The sequence below is a fragment of the Oncorhynchus kisutch genome, linkage group LG15 (genome assembly GCF_002021735.2).
Source record: "Oncorhynchus kisutch isolate 150728-3 linkage group LG15, Okis_V2, whole genome shotgun sequence".
In the NCBI taxonomy this organism is placed as follows: Eukaryota; Metazoa; Chordata; class Actinopteri; order Salmoniformes; family Salmonidae; genus Oncorhynchus; species Oncorhynchus kisutch.
The window spans coordinates 13,114,121-13,128,158 of NC_034188.2; the positions used below are offsets into that span (position 1 = coordinate 13,114,121).

Below are 14,038 nucleotides of genomic sequence, written 5' to 3' on the forward strand. Positions count from 1 at the left end.
TATAGAGTATGATAGAGAATGATAGAGTATGATAGAGTAGAATAGAGTAGGATAGACTATGATAGACTATGATAGAGTAGAATAGAGAAGGATAGAGTATGATAGAGAATTATAGAGTATGATGGAGTAGAATAGAGTAGGATAGACTATGATAGAGAATTATATAGTATGATAGAGTAGAATAGAGTAGAATAGAGAATGATAGAGTAGAATAGAGTATGATAGAGTAGAATAGAGTAGGATAGAGTAGCATATTGGAGAAGACATTTTTTATAGGCTTAGCATAACTACTATTTCTTGCTTTTCTTATTGTTTCTGTCAACCAAAGCTGAGCATACTTTGTCTATTGGGCTTCACTGAAGTGTAGGGCGTCAGTGCTTTCAGTGGTCGACCGTCCAAGTGCTCCAACTGTAGAAGGGGAACTAAAACTAGCTTCAGGTTATTTTGTGTGCAAATGCAAATAGTTATTATCTGATATTTTCTATATTCACTTGAACTGATGGTGACCCCGGCTAGGAGCGAAAGAGCAGTGAGGTTTCCCAGGTGGCGTCTTTCTTTCCTCCATCTTCCAAACCTAGTAATTCGCCTTGATGTCGCAGCACTTGGTCCCCTTCTTCATTCTGCCCCGGTAGTCCTCCCTTCTGTTTCTCCTGCGCCTTGTCCATGTTCAGTCTCACATTGATTGGAATAAACAGGAATAAATGCTTTTCTATTTCTTACATATCTCTTGGAGGGACAGGAAATAAATTGACAGTGGACAATCATTTTTACCTGATCAAAAACCTCTACATCCTCCTCAGTCCGTGCCTGAAGGTACTGTAGTCCTCGAGGGTTCTGATCTGGTTCGACAGCTTCCACCACATCAGGTGGGGTTTCAGTGATCTGAAAGTACCTTATATAAAAATAGCAATAGACAAACAACATCAGTATATGCAATAATTGTATATACAATAGCATTGTTTTACCTCAGTGAACAGCTGCGACTCCTGTCCGTACTCGGTGGAGGCCTGGATGCTGCTGTTGTGTGCAAAGAGAATTACCTTCCAGTAGTTCTCCCAACCTTCCTGGTACCAATCAAGGGACTTGCCCATGACATGTCTTGAGGGTTTGGTTGGTCCATTCACCAAACCTGGAGGAGGGGGTAGGAAAGGGATATCTATTGACAATGAAAGATATTGAAATAGGTCTGTTTATGTACCACGGAAAAAGAAGTTGTAAAAAATAAATAAAACAAACCATTGGTGACAGAATATAACTTGTTGTTACACTTGTTCCAGTGTTCATGACCTCGGTCACTCAAGATGACTGTGGGTGTTGAAGATGTCCGTCATTGTCTTGGAGGTGGCCTCGCCAGTCTCGTCCTAGATGGGTATCATACAAAACAAAAATATATTTTTGGTTTCAGGCACTTTTTTTAATGGGTTATACAGAAGGGAATTTAGAGTTAAGCACATTCTCTTCCTGTACTGAGCTTAATGGGTATTGCCTCCACATTCTCTTCCTGTACTGAGCTTAATGGGTATTGCCTCCACATTCTCTTCCTGTACTGAACTTAATGGGTATTGCCTCCACATTCTCTTCCTGTACTGAACTTAATGGGTATTTCCTCCACATTCTCTTCCTGTACTGAGCTTAATGGGTATTGCCTCCACATTCTCTTCCTGTACTGAGCTTAATGGGTATTGCCTCCACATTCTCTTCCTGTACTGAGCTTAATGGGTATTGCCTCCACCTACTTGGTAAAGTGATGGGTCGCCGTTCGACAGCAGCTGTTGCCATTCCTGGATTTCGTGAAGGGTCCAATGAGGGCCACCTCTAACATTTAAAGTGTTAGAGAGAAGATGACTCTATTCTTACCCATACCTGTGTCATACAGTATGCAGATTTTCATATTTGTAAGGCTACTGACACACACACACACACACACACACACTCTCTATAATACTGTTGTGGTCAAATAAAGCAACCATTACAAAACAACTTATCAGGACGAAATTTGAATTGGGACACTCACCGATCATGTGCCATGATGAAACAACTTTGATGGGCTTCAACTCCGGCGCCACAGTCTTCGCCCTCTCAAACTTCTGGCAGGCTAGACAGGGTACTGACCTTTAGGCACAACGTGGCACATTGAAACATTATGTGCTCTCTGATATGATATTCATTGAAATCCTAATCATTTCAGATATAATAGAATGTGATTGATAAATAAAAGGCTATTTGTCCACCTCCTTGACAATTCCCTGTCAGAAGAAGCGTAGGTTGATTTTGGCAATCAAGCGCTTCACTCCTAAATGGCCAGCATGCATCTTGGTCAGCACGGCTTCCTCCTCCTTAGTAAAAATCACCCTCCTGTGTGGCTGGCCACCTTGCCCTGTAGGTACATATGATTGCCTAACAAGTTGGAGGAGAAGAGGTGTTGAAATACTCTAGTCTAAGTACATTTACACTGCTGTCTTTCTGTCTCTGTTTCTCTCTCTTCGTCTGTCTCTCTGTCTGTCTTCCATTCTTTTCCCACCTCCTCTCACCTACTCTCTATGTCTGTCTAGCGAAGACACCTAGTTAAGGGCATTTGGAATAACCATAATTGCTTACACCTATCCATTTGATTGATCAGGTTGAACTTATAGCTAGACACCCTAATATGACACATCCTTCTTCCTTCGCGACCGCTACGAGGTAAAATAAGAGAACAAACAACCAGCATAGCAACGAACTTTGGTTCGTTACGTAGTCCGGTCAGAATTTTGCACGTTCTAGCAACAGCTCTTGGTGTTCTACTGTTATAACTCTCAACAGTAAGTTTAGACCCCAACTGAGTTCCTAAAGTATTTTTGGGGGTTGGGGGCCGTAGCGGCCAGGGGCCCTAAGCAACAGCTTATGTTGCCTATACCCAGGGCCGGCCCTGCTTCTATCCCTAACCACTAACCCCTGACTTGTTCAACCCCCCCTGCTTTGGTGTTACTGACAGTTGACTCCCTCTCTCCCCCCCCTCTCTCACTTCCCCCCCCCCCCTCTCTCTCTCTCTCTCTCAGATTGTGAGGAAGCTGCACCAGTTCACCTATGATCTGTTTATCCAGGCCCAGTCTCTGCCCACCAGAGTCAGCTATCCAGAGATGATCTCTGAGATCGTCAGCGTTCACGTGCCCAAGATACTCACAGGCATAGTTCAGCCAATCCTCTTTCACAATGCACCTTGCTAGAGGGTCATCCCATCACAATGCACCTTGCTAGAGGGTCATCCTATCACAATGCACCTTGTTAGAGGGTCATCCTATCACAAAAAAAACCTGCAAGTGGTTCAACCTATCACAAAACTTCCTGCTAGAGGTTCAACCCAGGGCAGGCCCTAGGCACAAGGTACTTTTTTTTTTGGGGGGGGGGGGACTCAGTCAACTTAATGTTGAGAGTTAAAGTAAAATACACAAGGTGACATTTTTAAATTTGTTAGTGAATCAGCAGTTTTTGTTAGTGAATCAGCAGTTTTTGTTAGTGAATCAGCAGTTTTTGTTAGTGAATCAGCAGTTTTTGTTAGTGAATCAGCAGTTTTTGTTAGTGAATCAGCAGTTTTTGTTAGTGAATCAACAGTTTTTGTTAGTGAATCAACAGTTTTTGTTAGTGAATCAACAGTTTTTGTTAGTGAATCAGCAGTTTTTGTTAGTGAATCAGCAGTTTTTGTTAGTGAATCAACAGTTTTTGTTAGTGAATCAACAGTTTTTGTTAGTGAATCAACAGTTTTTGTTAGTGAATCAGCAGTTTTTGTTAGTGAATCAGCAGTGTCCGTCTCTGAATCAGCAGTGTCCGTCTCTGAATCAGCAGTTTTTGTTAGTGAATCAGCAGTGTCCGTCTCTGAATCAGCAGTGTCCGTTAGTGAATCAACAGTGTCAGTCTCTGAATCAGCAGTGTCCGTTAGTGAATCAGCAGTGTCCGTTAGTGAATCAGCAGTGTCCGTTAGTGAATCAGCAGTGTCCGTCTCTGAATCAGCTCTTGTTAGCAAACATTTATTTAGATTGCTAAGTTAGCCAGCTGTCTAGGCCTTATAGTAATCATGGCCAACTAATGACCAGGCACGCAGGTACCCTGACCTCCAGGGGACCTCCATTGATGTTGTCAGTCACTCTCACTCAGATATCCAAGGTCTTGGCAAAATGTGTAGAATTGTAGGAAATTTGCTTTAAAACTTGATAATTTCTCTCCACCCCCTGGCAGTATTTGTAGAATTGTTGGAAATTTGCTTTAAATCTGCAAGATCTTCTGGCTGCCCCATTTGAAGAAAAATGTGTAGAATTTGATCAAATGTGATTTAAAACAACAACATTTTCTCTACGCCCCATAGCTAAATGCAAATGTGATTTAAAACCACAACATTTTCTCTACGCCCCATAGCTAAATGCAAATGTAAATTTCAGGAAATGTACTTTAAAACTTAAATTTGCTTTATCTGTGCCGTCAAGAGGGGGCCCACTAAAATGTTTTACCCGCATGGTGTGGGGCCCCAAAACGCTAGGGCCAGCCCTGGTTCAATATATCACAAAAACCTTACTAGAGGACCAACCATTGTCTGTACATGAATGGGCAAAGCCGTCGATGATGTCACACCATTCATTCCTATGTGAAGACTCAATGTCGCATTTGAAGGTTAGGAAGTCGGTTTTAGCTTGCTAAAGTGCCGTCTCATTGGGGATATGTATGTCGACATAACATGCACAGTTTGAGCTACTCCAGGAAGGGACGTTTGCAGGCTAGGTCAGAGCTGCCTGCAACCGAAGGCCGACCAGGGTACTGCAGGTTACCATAGCAACTCAATTATCCTTATAACTTCTTTGTACAATTGTATTTTTTAATATAATCAGTTCAAGGACATACATCTGTTCTAATATAAGCAATTATTGGTAACATGGTTGTGCTTGAATGCTATTTTTATTTTTTTCTCTCTAATATTGACAACGAAGATTTGCCATTTTCCCATTCACTATAATGGGAGATCCTGCTTTCTGGAAACAACAGCCTTCAGTACCGCAGTCGGCCTTGAACTTCATGGCTTCAATGAGAGGGGTCAGTTGGTCTCCCCAGGGTTGATTACGTTACAACCCCTGATCTCAAGCTAGGGTTTGATCCTGAATGTACATTTCAGACTGTTGGTTTTCTCTCTTTTCAACTGTTATATACTCTTTCATAGTTTCAGTAAATGTAGTAGTGTGTTTAACACTGTCAAAATAAGTCATAATTCTTCTGAATAACACATCATTCATACTCTACAGACATTCATATATAACACAATATCTGTAAATATAAAATGCATTATACTTTGCATATTCTATCAAAACAATTCATACTTCTTTAAAATTCTAACAAATGAAACTATCTATATTCCACATCACTGGGTCATCATGTGATTTGTATCTTAAGTATTCTGTAAGTGACAGGGAAACACATACAGGTTGTACCCAAAATTACATCCAACCCTTTTAGTGCACTACATTTGAGTAGGACCCATAGGGCTCTGGTCAAAACTAGTGCACTATATAGGGAATAGGGTGCCAATTTCTGACTCAATTTTCCATAAAAAAATTATATTTCTCCCTCAGGTAAGGTGTTACCATCTATTGAAGTATTGAGCTTCATCAATACTTTATCCTATCTGAGTTCATATGTCTACTTACCAAATAAATACCGTACCTCACTAATCCAAAAGGTGTGTTCTATTCAGTGAGGTTATATGTTCACGACGTTGCACAAAGGAAACAAAGCCAACACAATTCCCTAATTCTACTTGAGAAACACATTTCGATCTCTTCCTGGGAAAAAAAAGTTGCATCCAGAATAGGCCCCAGTGATCATCTGCTTATGGGTCTTGTAGTTTTTATATGTCAGCACAAAAAGAGTCCACAGCAAACATGATTACCAACAAGTTAGTAGAGAAGTTCAGTGTTCAACTACAACCATCTAGTGGACTGCCCTGTTACTGCAACAAGAGGCAAATGAAGACCAGCTGGCAGTGATGTCGGACTGGGTTAGACAAACAGTCGCCACATTGATACCAACCACATTAGTCCTACATGCTGGAACAATCTTATATCATCATGAAAAGACGGAAATTATCATGTGCTGGGCAGAGGAATGCGAAATGATGAACTTCTTATAATCAAAACCGTCTTTTTTGATCTCACAACTTTCTTAATGTATTATTCATGAACATGCCTCAACAATCTGTCTTTCCTCAATGTTTTATGTTGAAGTCCTCACATGTTGATGAAACCGGATAAGAATATGGTTTAAGGGCTGGCTCAACCCCTAAACTGCATTCCAATGTCCACACTAGTACGACACTTAGTATGAAGCGTGTACTCTAAGTGGTATGGTAGTATGGAGATTGGAACAGGGCCGAAATAGTCTAGTTCAACAGCCACTTTGTCTACAAGGCATTGTCCCAAATGGAACCCTTTATAGTGCACTACTTTTGACCAGGCCTCTGGTTAAACTAGTGCACTATACAGTGAATATGGTCTAATTTGGGACGCAGGCACAGATCCGCCTAAACCAGAACCAATGTCACATTGAATCTCTGATTCCTGTGGGTTTAAAAAACAGTCCATCTAGACTATCAGGTTGTATAAAAAATGAAAAACACCCTGTTAGTGAAATGTTTTAGTACATCTCTCCACAGCGGGGAGGAGTGTCATGACTGACTGAACGCCACTAGTCTATTTTAGTTCATTGGATTGGATGTCCGAAAGACCCGACTGTAAAAAGCCCAGATCTGTCTGAGTAACATCCTGCACGGCGGCCATGTTAAGTACACACACACACACTGTCATACACACACACTGTCATACACACACACATTGTCATACACACACACACTGTCATACACACACACACACTGTCATACACACACACTGTCATACACACACACTGTCATACACACACACACACTGTCATACACACACACACTGTCACACACACACACACACTGTCATACACACACACACACACACACACTGTCATACACACAAACACTGTCACAGACACATACACACACACATTCTCAGTTCCTGCTCTAACCAACTCTATTAACAACTATTTGTCTCCTCATAAATGACGTAGAACTGAGTGATCGAGAGCTGAAATATCACTTCTCTAAATATATTATTTGCAACATTGCCCTTGTGGTTTGCCTTTAAAAGGACTGGCGTCTCCTACATTTGAAATTATCAAAAATAAACGTGTTGACGTCGACATTTGAACCTTTGGATTCCATTTGATTTGTGTGTGTTTGTAATCTTCCAGCCATTTGTACATGAATATATTTCCACTGTAGTGGAAGTACTGAGGAATAGAGACAAGACTTGTGACATCATAGTCACAAATATCCCTCGTCGTTTACATTCCTACCGGATGTATATTTCTCCCCAGTGCACACCAACATACAGTAGAAACAGAATCAATGTCCACATGTATATCCAAGGAGTAGTTCTGACTGCTTATGCGTTAGTTTGCAACATGGTCTCATGAGGTATATGTTCCATTTCAATGTACAGCAGTTGTATATTCATTTTTGTTGTTGTTGCAGTAAAACGATTGTTATGTAAGATTGTCACAAGTCACATTCCTGTGAGATTTCGTGTGCGGTTGGGCTATTGTAGGCGTTGTGCTAACAGAATGTTCCACAACATAATTGATTAGGGGAATGCTTAGGATAGTAAATCTCACTAGACAACGTGGTCAACCTTTGGGCCACTTGACTTGGGGCACAAAAAATAACAATTCTAAACCAAAGCAGCAGCACATAATACAATACTAAGATTAACATCTACACTCTGAATTCCACAACATATTGGCTGTGTCAGAAATAGCAGCCTATTCACTATATAGTGCACCAATGGGCTCTAGTCAAAAGTAGTGCACTATATGGTGAACAGGGAGCCATTTTGGACATTGGTCCTGGTTTATCAGCCAGTTGTAGAGGTGTAACCCTACACTATGTGGCCAGGGCTCACAGGGCTGTGGTGGAATGGTAATAAACAGGACTATTGGGACTATTAACACAACCCAGTCCATTAACAAACAATTAACAGACTATTAATATTTTACCAGACAGCCCTTCTCATCTCACTGTATGTTTACAGGAGGATGTCCCAGGAGAGAGAGAGAGAGAGTGTGTGTGGTTTACAGGAAGATGTCCTAGGAGAGAGGGGGAGAGAGAGAGGATGGTTTAAAGGAGGATGTCCTAGGAGTGAGAGAGAGAGAGAGAGGGGGGCAGTGTGTGTGTGGTTTAAAGGAGGATGTCCTAGGAGTGAGAGAGAGGGAGAGAGAGAGAGGGGGGCAGTGTGTGTGTGGTTTAAAGGAGGATGTCCTAGGAGTGAGAGAGAGGGAGAGAGAGAGAGGGGGGCAGTGTGTGTGTGGTTTAAAGGAGGATGTCCTAGGAGTGAGAGAGAGGGAGAGAGAGAGAGGGGGGCAGTGTGTGTGTGGTTTAAAGGAGGATGTCCTAGGAGTGAGAGATAGGAAGAGAGAGAGGGGGGCAGTGTGTGTGTGGTTTAAAGGAGGATGTCCTAGGGGTGTGAGAGAGGGAGAGAGAGAGAGGGGGGCAGTGTGTGTGTGGTTTAAAGGAGGATGTCCTAGGGGTGAGAGAGAGTAATGGTCTGGATGGAGGGAAGAGGACTGGTGTAATGGTCTGGATGGAGGGAAGAGGACTGGTGTAATGGTCTGGATGGAGGGAAGAGGACTGGTGTAATGGTCTGGATGGAGGGAAGAGGACTGGTGTAATGGTATGGATGGAGGGAAGAGGACTGGTGTAATGGTCTGGATGGAGGGAAGAGGACTGGTATAATGGTCTGGATGGAGGGAAGAGGAGGAGGAGGAGAGAGGACTGGTGTAATGGTCTGGATAGAGGGAAGAGGACTGGTGTAATGGTCTGGATGGAGGGAAGAGGACTGGTGTAATGGTCTGGATGGAGGGAAGAGGACTGGTGTAATGGTCTGGATGGAGGGAAGAGGACTGGTGTAATGGTATGGATGGAGGGAAGAGGACTGGTGTAATGGTCTGGATGGAGGGAAGAGGAGGAGAGAGGACTGGTGTAATGGTCTGGATGGAGGGAAGAGGAGGAGAGGACTGGTGTAATGGTCTGGATGGAGGGAAGAGGAGGAGATGGAGAGACAAAACGGGGAGGTGGAGAGGACAGGGAGAGAAGGAAAGGACTGGAAGGAAAGGAAATGACAGGGAGAGAAGGAAAGGACAGGGAGAGAAGGAAAGGACAGGTAGAGAAGGAGAGAAGGAAAGGACGGAGAGAAGGAAAGGACAGGGACAGAAGGAAAGGACAGGGAGAGAAGGAGAGAAGGAAAGGACAGGGAGAGAAGGAAAGGAAAGGGAGAGAAGGAAAGGACAGGGAGAGAAGGAAAGGACTGGAAGAGAAGGAAAAGAAAGGGAGAGAAGGAAAGGACAGGGAGAGAAGGAAAGGACAGGGAGAGAAGGAAAGGACAGGGAGAGAAGGAAAGGACAGGGAGAGAAGGAAAGGACAGGGAGAGAAGGAAAGGACAGGGAGAGAAGGAAAGGACTGGAAGAGAAGGAAAAGAAACGGAGAGAAGGAAAGGACTGGAAGAGAAGGAAAAGAAAGGGAGAGAAGGAAAGGACAGGGAGAGAAGGAGAGAAGGAAATGAAAGGGAGAGAAGGAAAGGACAGGGAGAGAAGGAAAGGACAGGGAGAGAAGGAAAGGACAGGGAGAGAAGGAAAGGACAGGGAGAGAAGGAAAGGAAAGGGAGAGAAGGAAAGGACAGGGAGAGAAGGAAAGGACAGGGAGAGAAGGAAAGGACAGGGAGAGAAGGAAAGGAAAGGGAGAGAAGGAAAGGACAGGGAGACAATGAAAGGACAGGAAGATGGACAGAAGGTGTAGAGGGTTGGGGAAAAAAGGGAGAAATCAAATCAAATTGTATTTGTCACGTACACATGGTTAGCAGATGTTAATGCGAGTGTAGCGAAATGCTTGTGCTTCTAGTTCCGACCTTGCAGTAATATCTAACAAGTCATCTAACAATTTCACAACAACTACCTTATACACACAAGTGTAAAGGAATGAATAAGAATATGTACATAAAGATACAGTGCCTTGCGAAAGTATTCGGCCCCCTTGAACTTTGCGACCTTTTGCCACATTTCAGGCTTCAAACATAAAGAAATTTAACTGTATTTTTTTGTGAAGAATCAACAACAAGTGGGACACAATCATGAAGTGGAACGACATTTATTGGATATTTCAAACTTTTTTTAACAAATCAAAAACGGAAACATTGGGCGTGCAAAATTATTCAGCCCCCTTAAGTTAATACTTTGTAGCGCCACCTTTTGCTGCGATTACAGCTGTAAGTCGCTTGGGGTATGTCTCTATCAGTTTTGCACATCGAGAGACTGACATTTTTTCCCATTCCTCCTTGCAAAACAGCTCGAGCTCAGTGAGGTTGGATGGAGAGCATTTGTGAACAGCAGTTTTCAGTTCTTTCCACAGATTCTCGATTGGATTCAGGTCTGGACTTTGACTTGGCCATTTTAACACCTGGATATGTTTATTTTTGAACCATTCCATTGTAGATTTTGCTTTATGTTTTGGATCATTGTCTTGTTGGAAGACAAATCTCCGTCCCAGTCTCAGGTCTTTTGCAGACTCCATCAGGTTTTCTTCCAGAATGGTCCTGTATTTGGCTCCATCCATCTTCCCATCAATTTTAACCATCTTCCCTGTCCCTGCTGAAGAAAATCAGGCCCAAACCATGATGCTGCCACCACCATGTTTGACAGTGGGGATGGTGTGTTCAGGGTGATGAGGTGTGTTGCTTTTACGCCAAACATAACGTTTTGCATTGTTGCCAAAAAGTTCAATTTTGGTTTCATCTGACCAGAGCACCTTCTTCCACATGTTTGGTGTGTCTCCCAGGTGGCTTGTGGCAAACTTTAAACGACACTTTTTATGGATATCTTTAAGAAATGGCTTTCTTCTTGCCACGCTTCCATAAAGGCCAGATTTGTGCAATATACGACTGATTGTTGTCCTATGGACAGAGTCTCCCACCTCAGCTGTAGATCTCTGCAGTTCATCCAGAGTGATCATGGGCCTCTTGGCTGCATCTCTGATCAGTCTTCTCCTTGTATGAGCTGAAAGTTTAGAGGGACGGCCAGGTCTTGGTAGATTTGCAGTGGTCTGATACTCCTTCCATTTCAATATTATCGCTTGCACAGTGCTCCTTGGATGTTTAAAGCTTGGGAAATCTTTTTGTATCCAAATCCGGCTTTAAACTTCTTCACAACAGTATCTCGGACCTGCCTGGTGTGTTCCTTGTTCTTCATGATGCTCTCTGCGCTTTTAACGGACCTCTGAGACTATCACAGTGCAGGTGCATTTATTCGGAGACTTGATTACACACAGGTGGATTGTATTTATCATCATTAGTCATTTAGGTCAACATTGGATCATTCAGAGATCCTCACTGAACTTCTGGAGAGAGTTTGCTGCACTGAAAGTAAAGGGGCTGAATAATTTTGCACGCCCAATTTCAGTTTTTGAAGTGTTAAATAAGTTTGAAATATCCAATAAATGTCGTTCCACTTCATGATTGTGTCCCACTTGTTGTTGATTCTTCACAAAAAATACAGTTTTATATCTTTATGTTTGAATCCTGAAATGTGGCAAAAGGTCGCAAAGTTCAAGGGGGCCGAATACTTTCGCAAGGCACTGTATATGAATGAGCGATGGCCGAACGGCATAGGCAAGATGCAGTAGATGGTATCGAGTACAGTATATACATATGAGATGAGTAATGTAGTGTATGTAAACATTATATTAAGTGGCATTGTTTAAAGTGGCGAGTGATACATTTATGACATCAATTTTTCATTATTAAAGTGGCTAGAGATGAGTCTGTTGGCAGCAGCCACTCAATGTTAGTCATGGCTGTTTAACAGTCTGATGGCCCCCGGTGATGCGTTGTGCAGACCTCACTACCCTCTGGAGAGCCTTACGGTTGTGGGCGGAGCAGACCTCACTACCCTCTGGAGAGCCTTACGGTTGTGGGCGGAGCAGACCTCACTACCCTCTGGAGAGCCTAACGGTTGTGGGCGGAGCAGACCTCACTACCCTCTGGAGAGCCTTACGGTTGTGGGCGGAGCAGACCTCAATACCCTCTGGAGAGCATTACGGTTGTGGGAGAAGCAGTTACCGTACCAGACGGTGATACAGCCTGACAGGATGCTCTTGATTGTGCATCTGTAAAAGTTAGTGTGTTTTTGGTGACAAGCCAAATTTCTTCAGCCTCCTGAGGTTGAAGAGGCGCTGCTGCACCTTCTTCACCACGCTGTCTGTGTGGGTGGACCATTTCAGTTTGTCCGTGATGTGTACGCCGAGGAACTTAAAACTTTCTACCTTCTCCACTACTGTCCCGAGGGGAGGAGGAGGTGGAAAGGGAGAGAGGACTGGGGAAATGGTCTGGAGAAGGTGGAAAGGGAATAGAGAGGATTAGATGGAGAGCAGGGTTGGGGAATAACAGATTACATGTAATCTGATTACAAAAAATGTCATCAGTTGTGTCCTAATAAAAAATATCGTAATCAGATTACAGATTGTTTTCAAAAACAACAAAATTACTTCTTGGATTACTTTTAAATTCAGAAACGATGTCGGCATAAAAAAACAAACAAGATGACACCTTTCTGTTTTCTCAAAAAGGCGCAAGTTTAAGTTTGTCCCACTTTAGCAAGTCAGAGACTACTATGATGACACACCAAATGATGACCACCAATCAGAGACCACTATGATGACACACCAAATGATGACCACCAATCAGAGACCACTATGATGACCACCAATCAGAGACCACTATGATGACCACCAATCAGAGACCACTATGATGACACACCAAATGATGACCACCAATCAGAGACCATTATGATGACACACCAAATGATGACCACCAATCAGAGACCATTATGATGACACACCAATCAGAGACTACTATGATGACACACCAAATTATGACCACAAATCAGAGACCACTATGATGACACACCAAATGTTGACCACCAATCAGAGACCACTATGATGACACACCAAATGATGACCACCAATCAGAGACCACTATGATGACACACCAAATGATGACCACCAATCAGAGACCACTATGATGACACACCAAATGATGACCACTAATCAGAGACCACTATGATGACACACCAATCAGAGACCACTATGATGACACACCAAATGATGACCACCAATCAGAGACCACTATGATGACACACCAAATGATGACCACCAATCAGAGACCACTATGATGACACACCAAATGATGACCACCAAACAGAGACCACTATGATGACACACCAAATGATGACCACCAATCAGAGACCACTATGATGACACACCAGATGATGACCACCAATCAGAGACCACTATGATGACACACCAAATGATGACCACTAATCAGAGACCACTATGATGACACACCAATCAGAGACCACTATGATGACACACCAAATGATGACCACCAATCAGAAACCACTATGATGACACACCAAATGATGACCACCAATCAGAGACCACTATGATGACCACCAATCAGAGACCACTATGATGACCACCAATCAGAGACCACTATGATGACACACAAAATGATGACCACCAATCAGAGACCACTATGATGACACACCAAATGATGACCACCAATCAGAGACCACTATGATGACACACCAAATGATGACCACCAATCAGAGACGACTATGATGACACACCAATCAGAGACTACTATGATGACACACCAAATGATGACCACCAATCAGAGACCACTATGATGACACACCAAATGATGACCACCAATCAGAGACCACTATGATGACACACCAAATGATGACCACCAATCAGAGACCACTATGATGACACACCAAATGATGACCACCAAACAGAGACCACTATGATGACACACCAAATGATGACCACCAATCAGAGACCACTATGATGACACACCAAATGATGACCACTAATCAGAGACCACTATGA

General features: G+C 43.0%; 1 protein-coding gene across 2 annotated transcripts in view; it reads left to right on the top strand.

Moving 5' to 3' along the window:
- The window catches only part of LOC109876091 (progesterone receptor-like), a 55,291-nt gene that overhangs the window by 19,873 nt on the left and 21,380 nt on the right, over positions 1-14,038 (top strand). Inside the window, exon 9 of one of the 2 annotated variants that reach the window (XM_031789687.1) lies at positions 3,039-5,692. The exons of the other annotated variant lie outside the window; for it this stretch is intronic. Coding sequence (XP_031645547.1) covers positions 3,039-3,206 — 168 coding nt within the window. The 3' untranslated portion in view covers positions 3,207-5,692. Of the gene's footprint in view, positions 1-3,038; positions 5,693-14,038 lie in introns of those variants that run through there. 2 annotated transcript variants of the gene reach the window in all.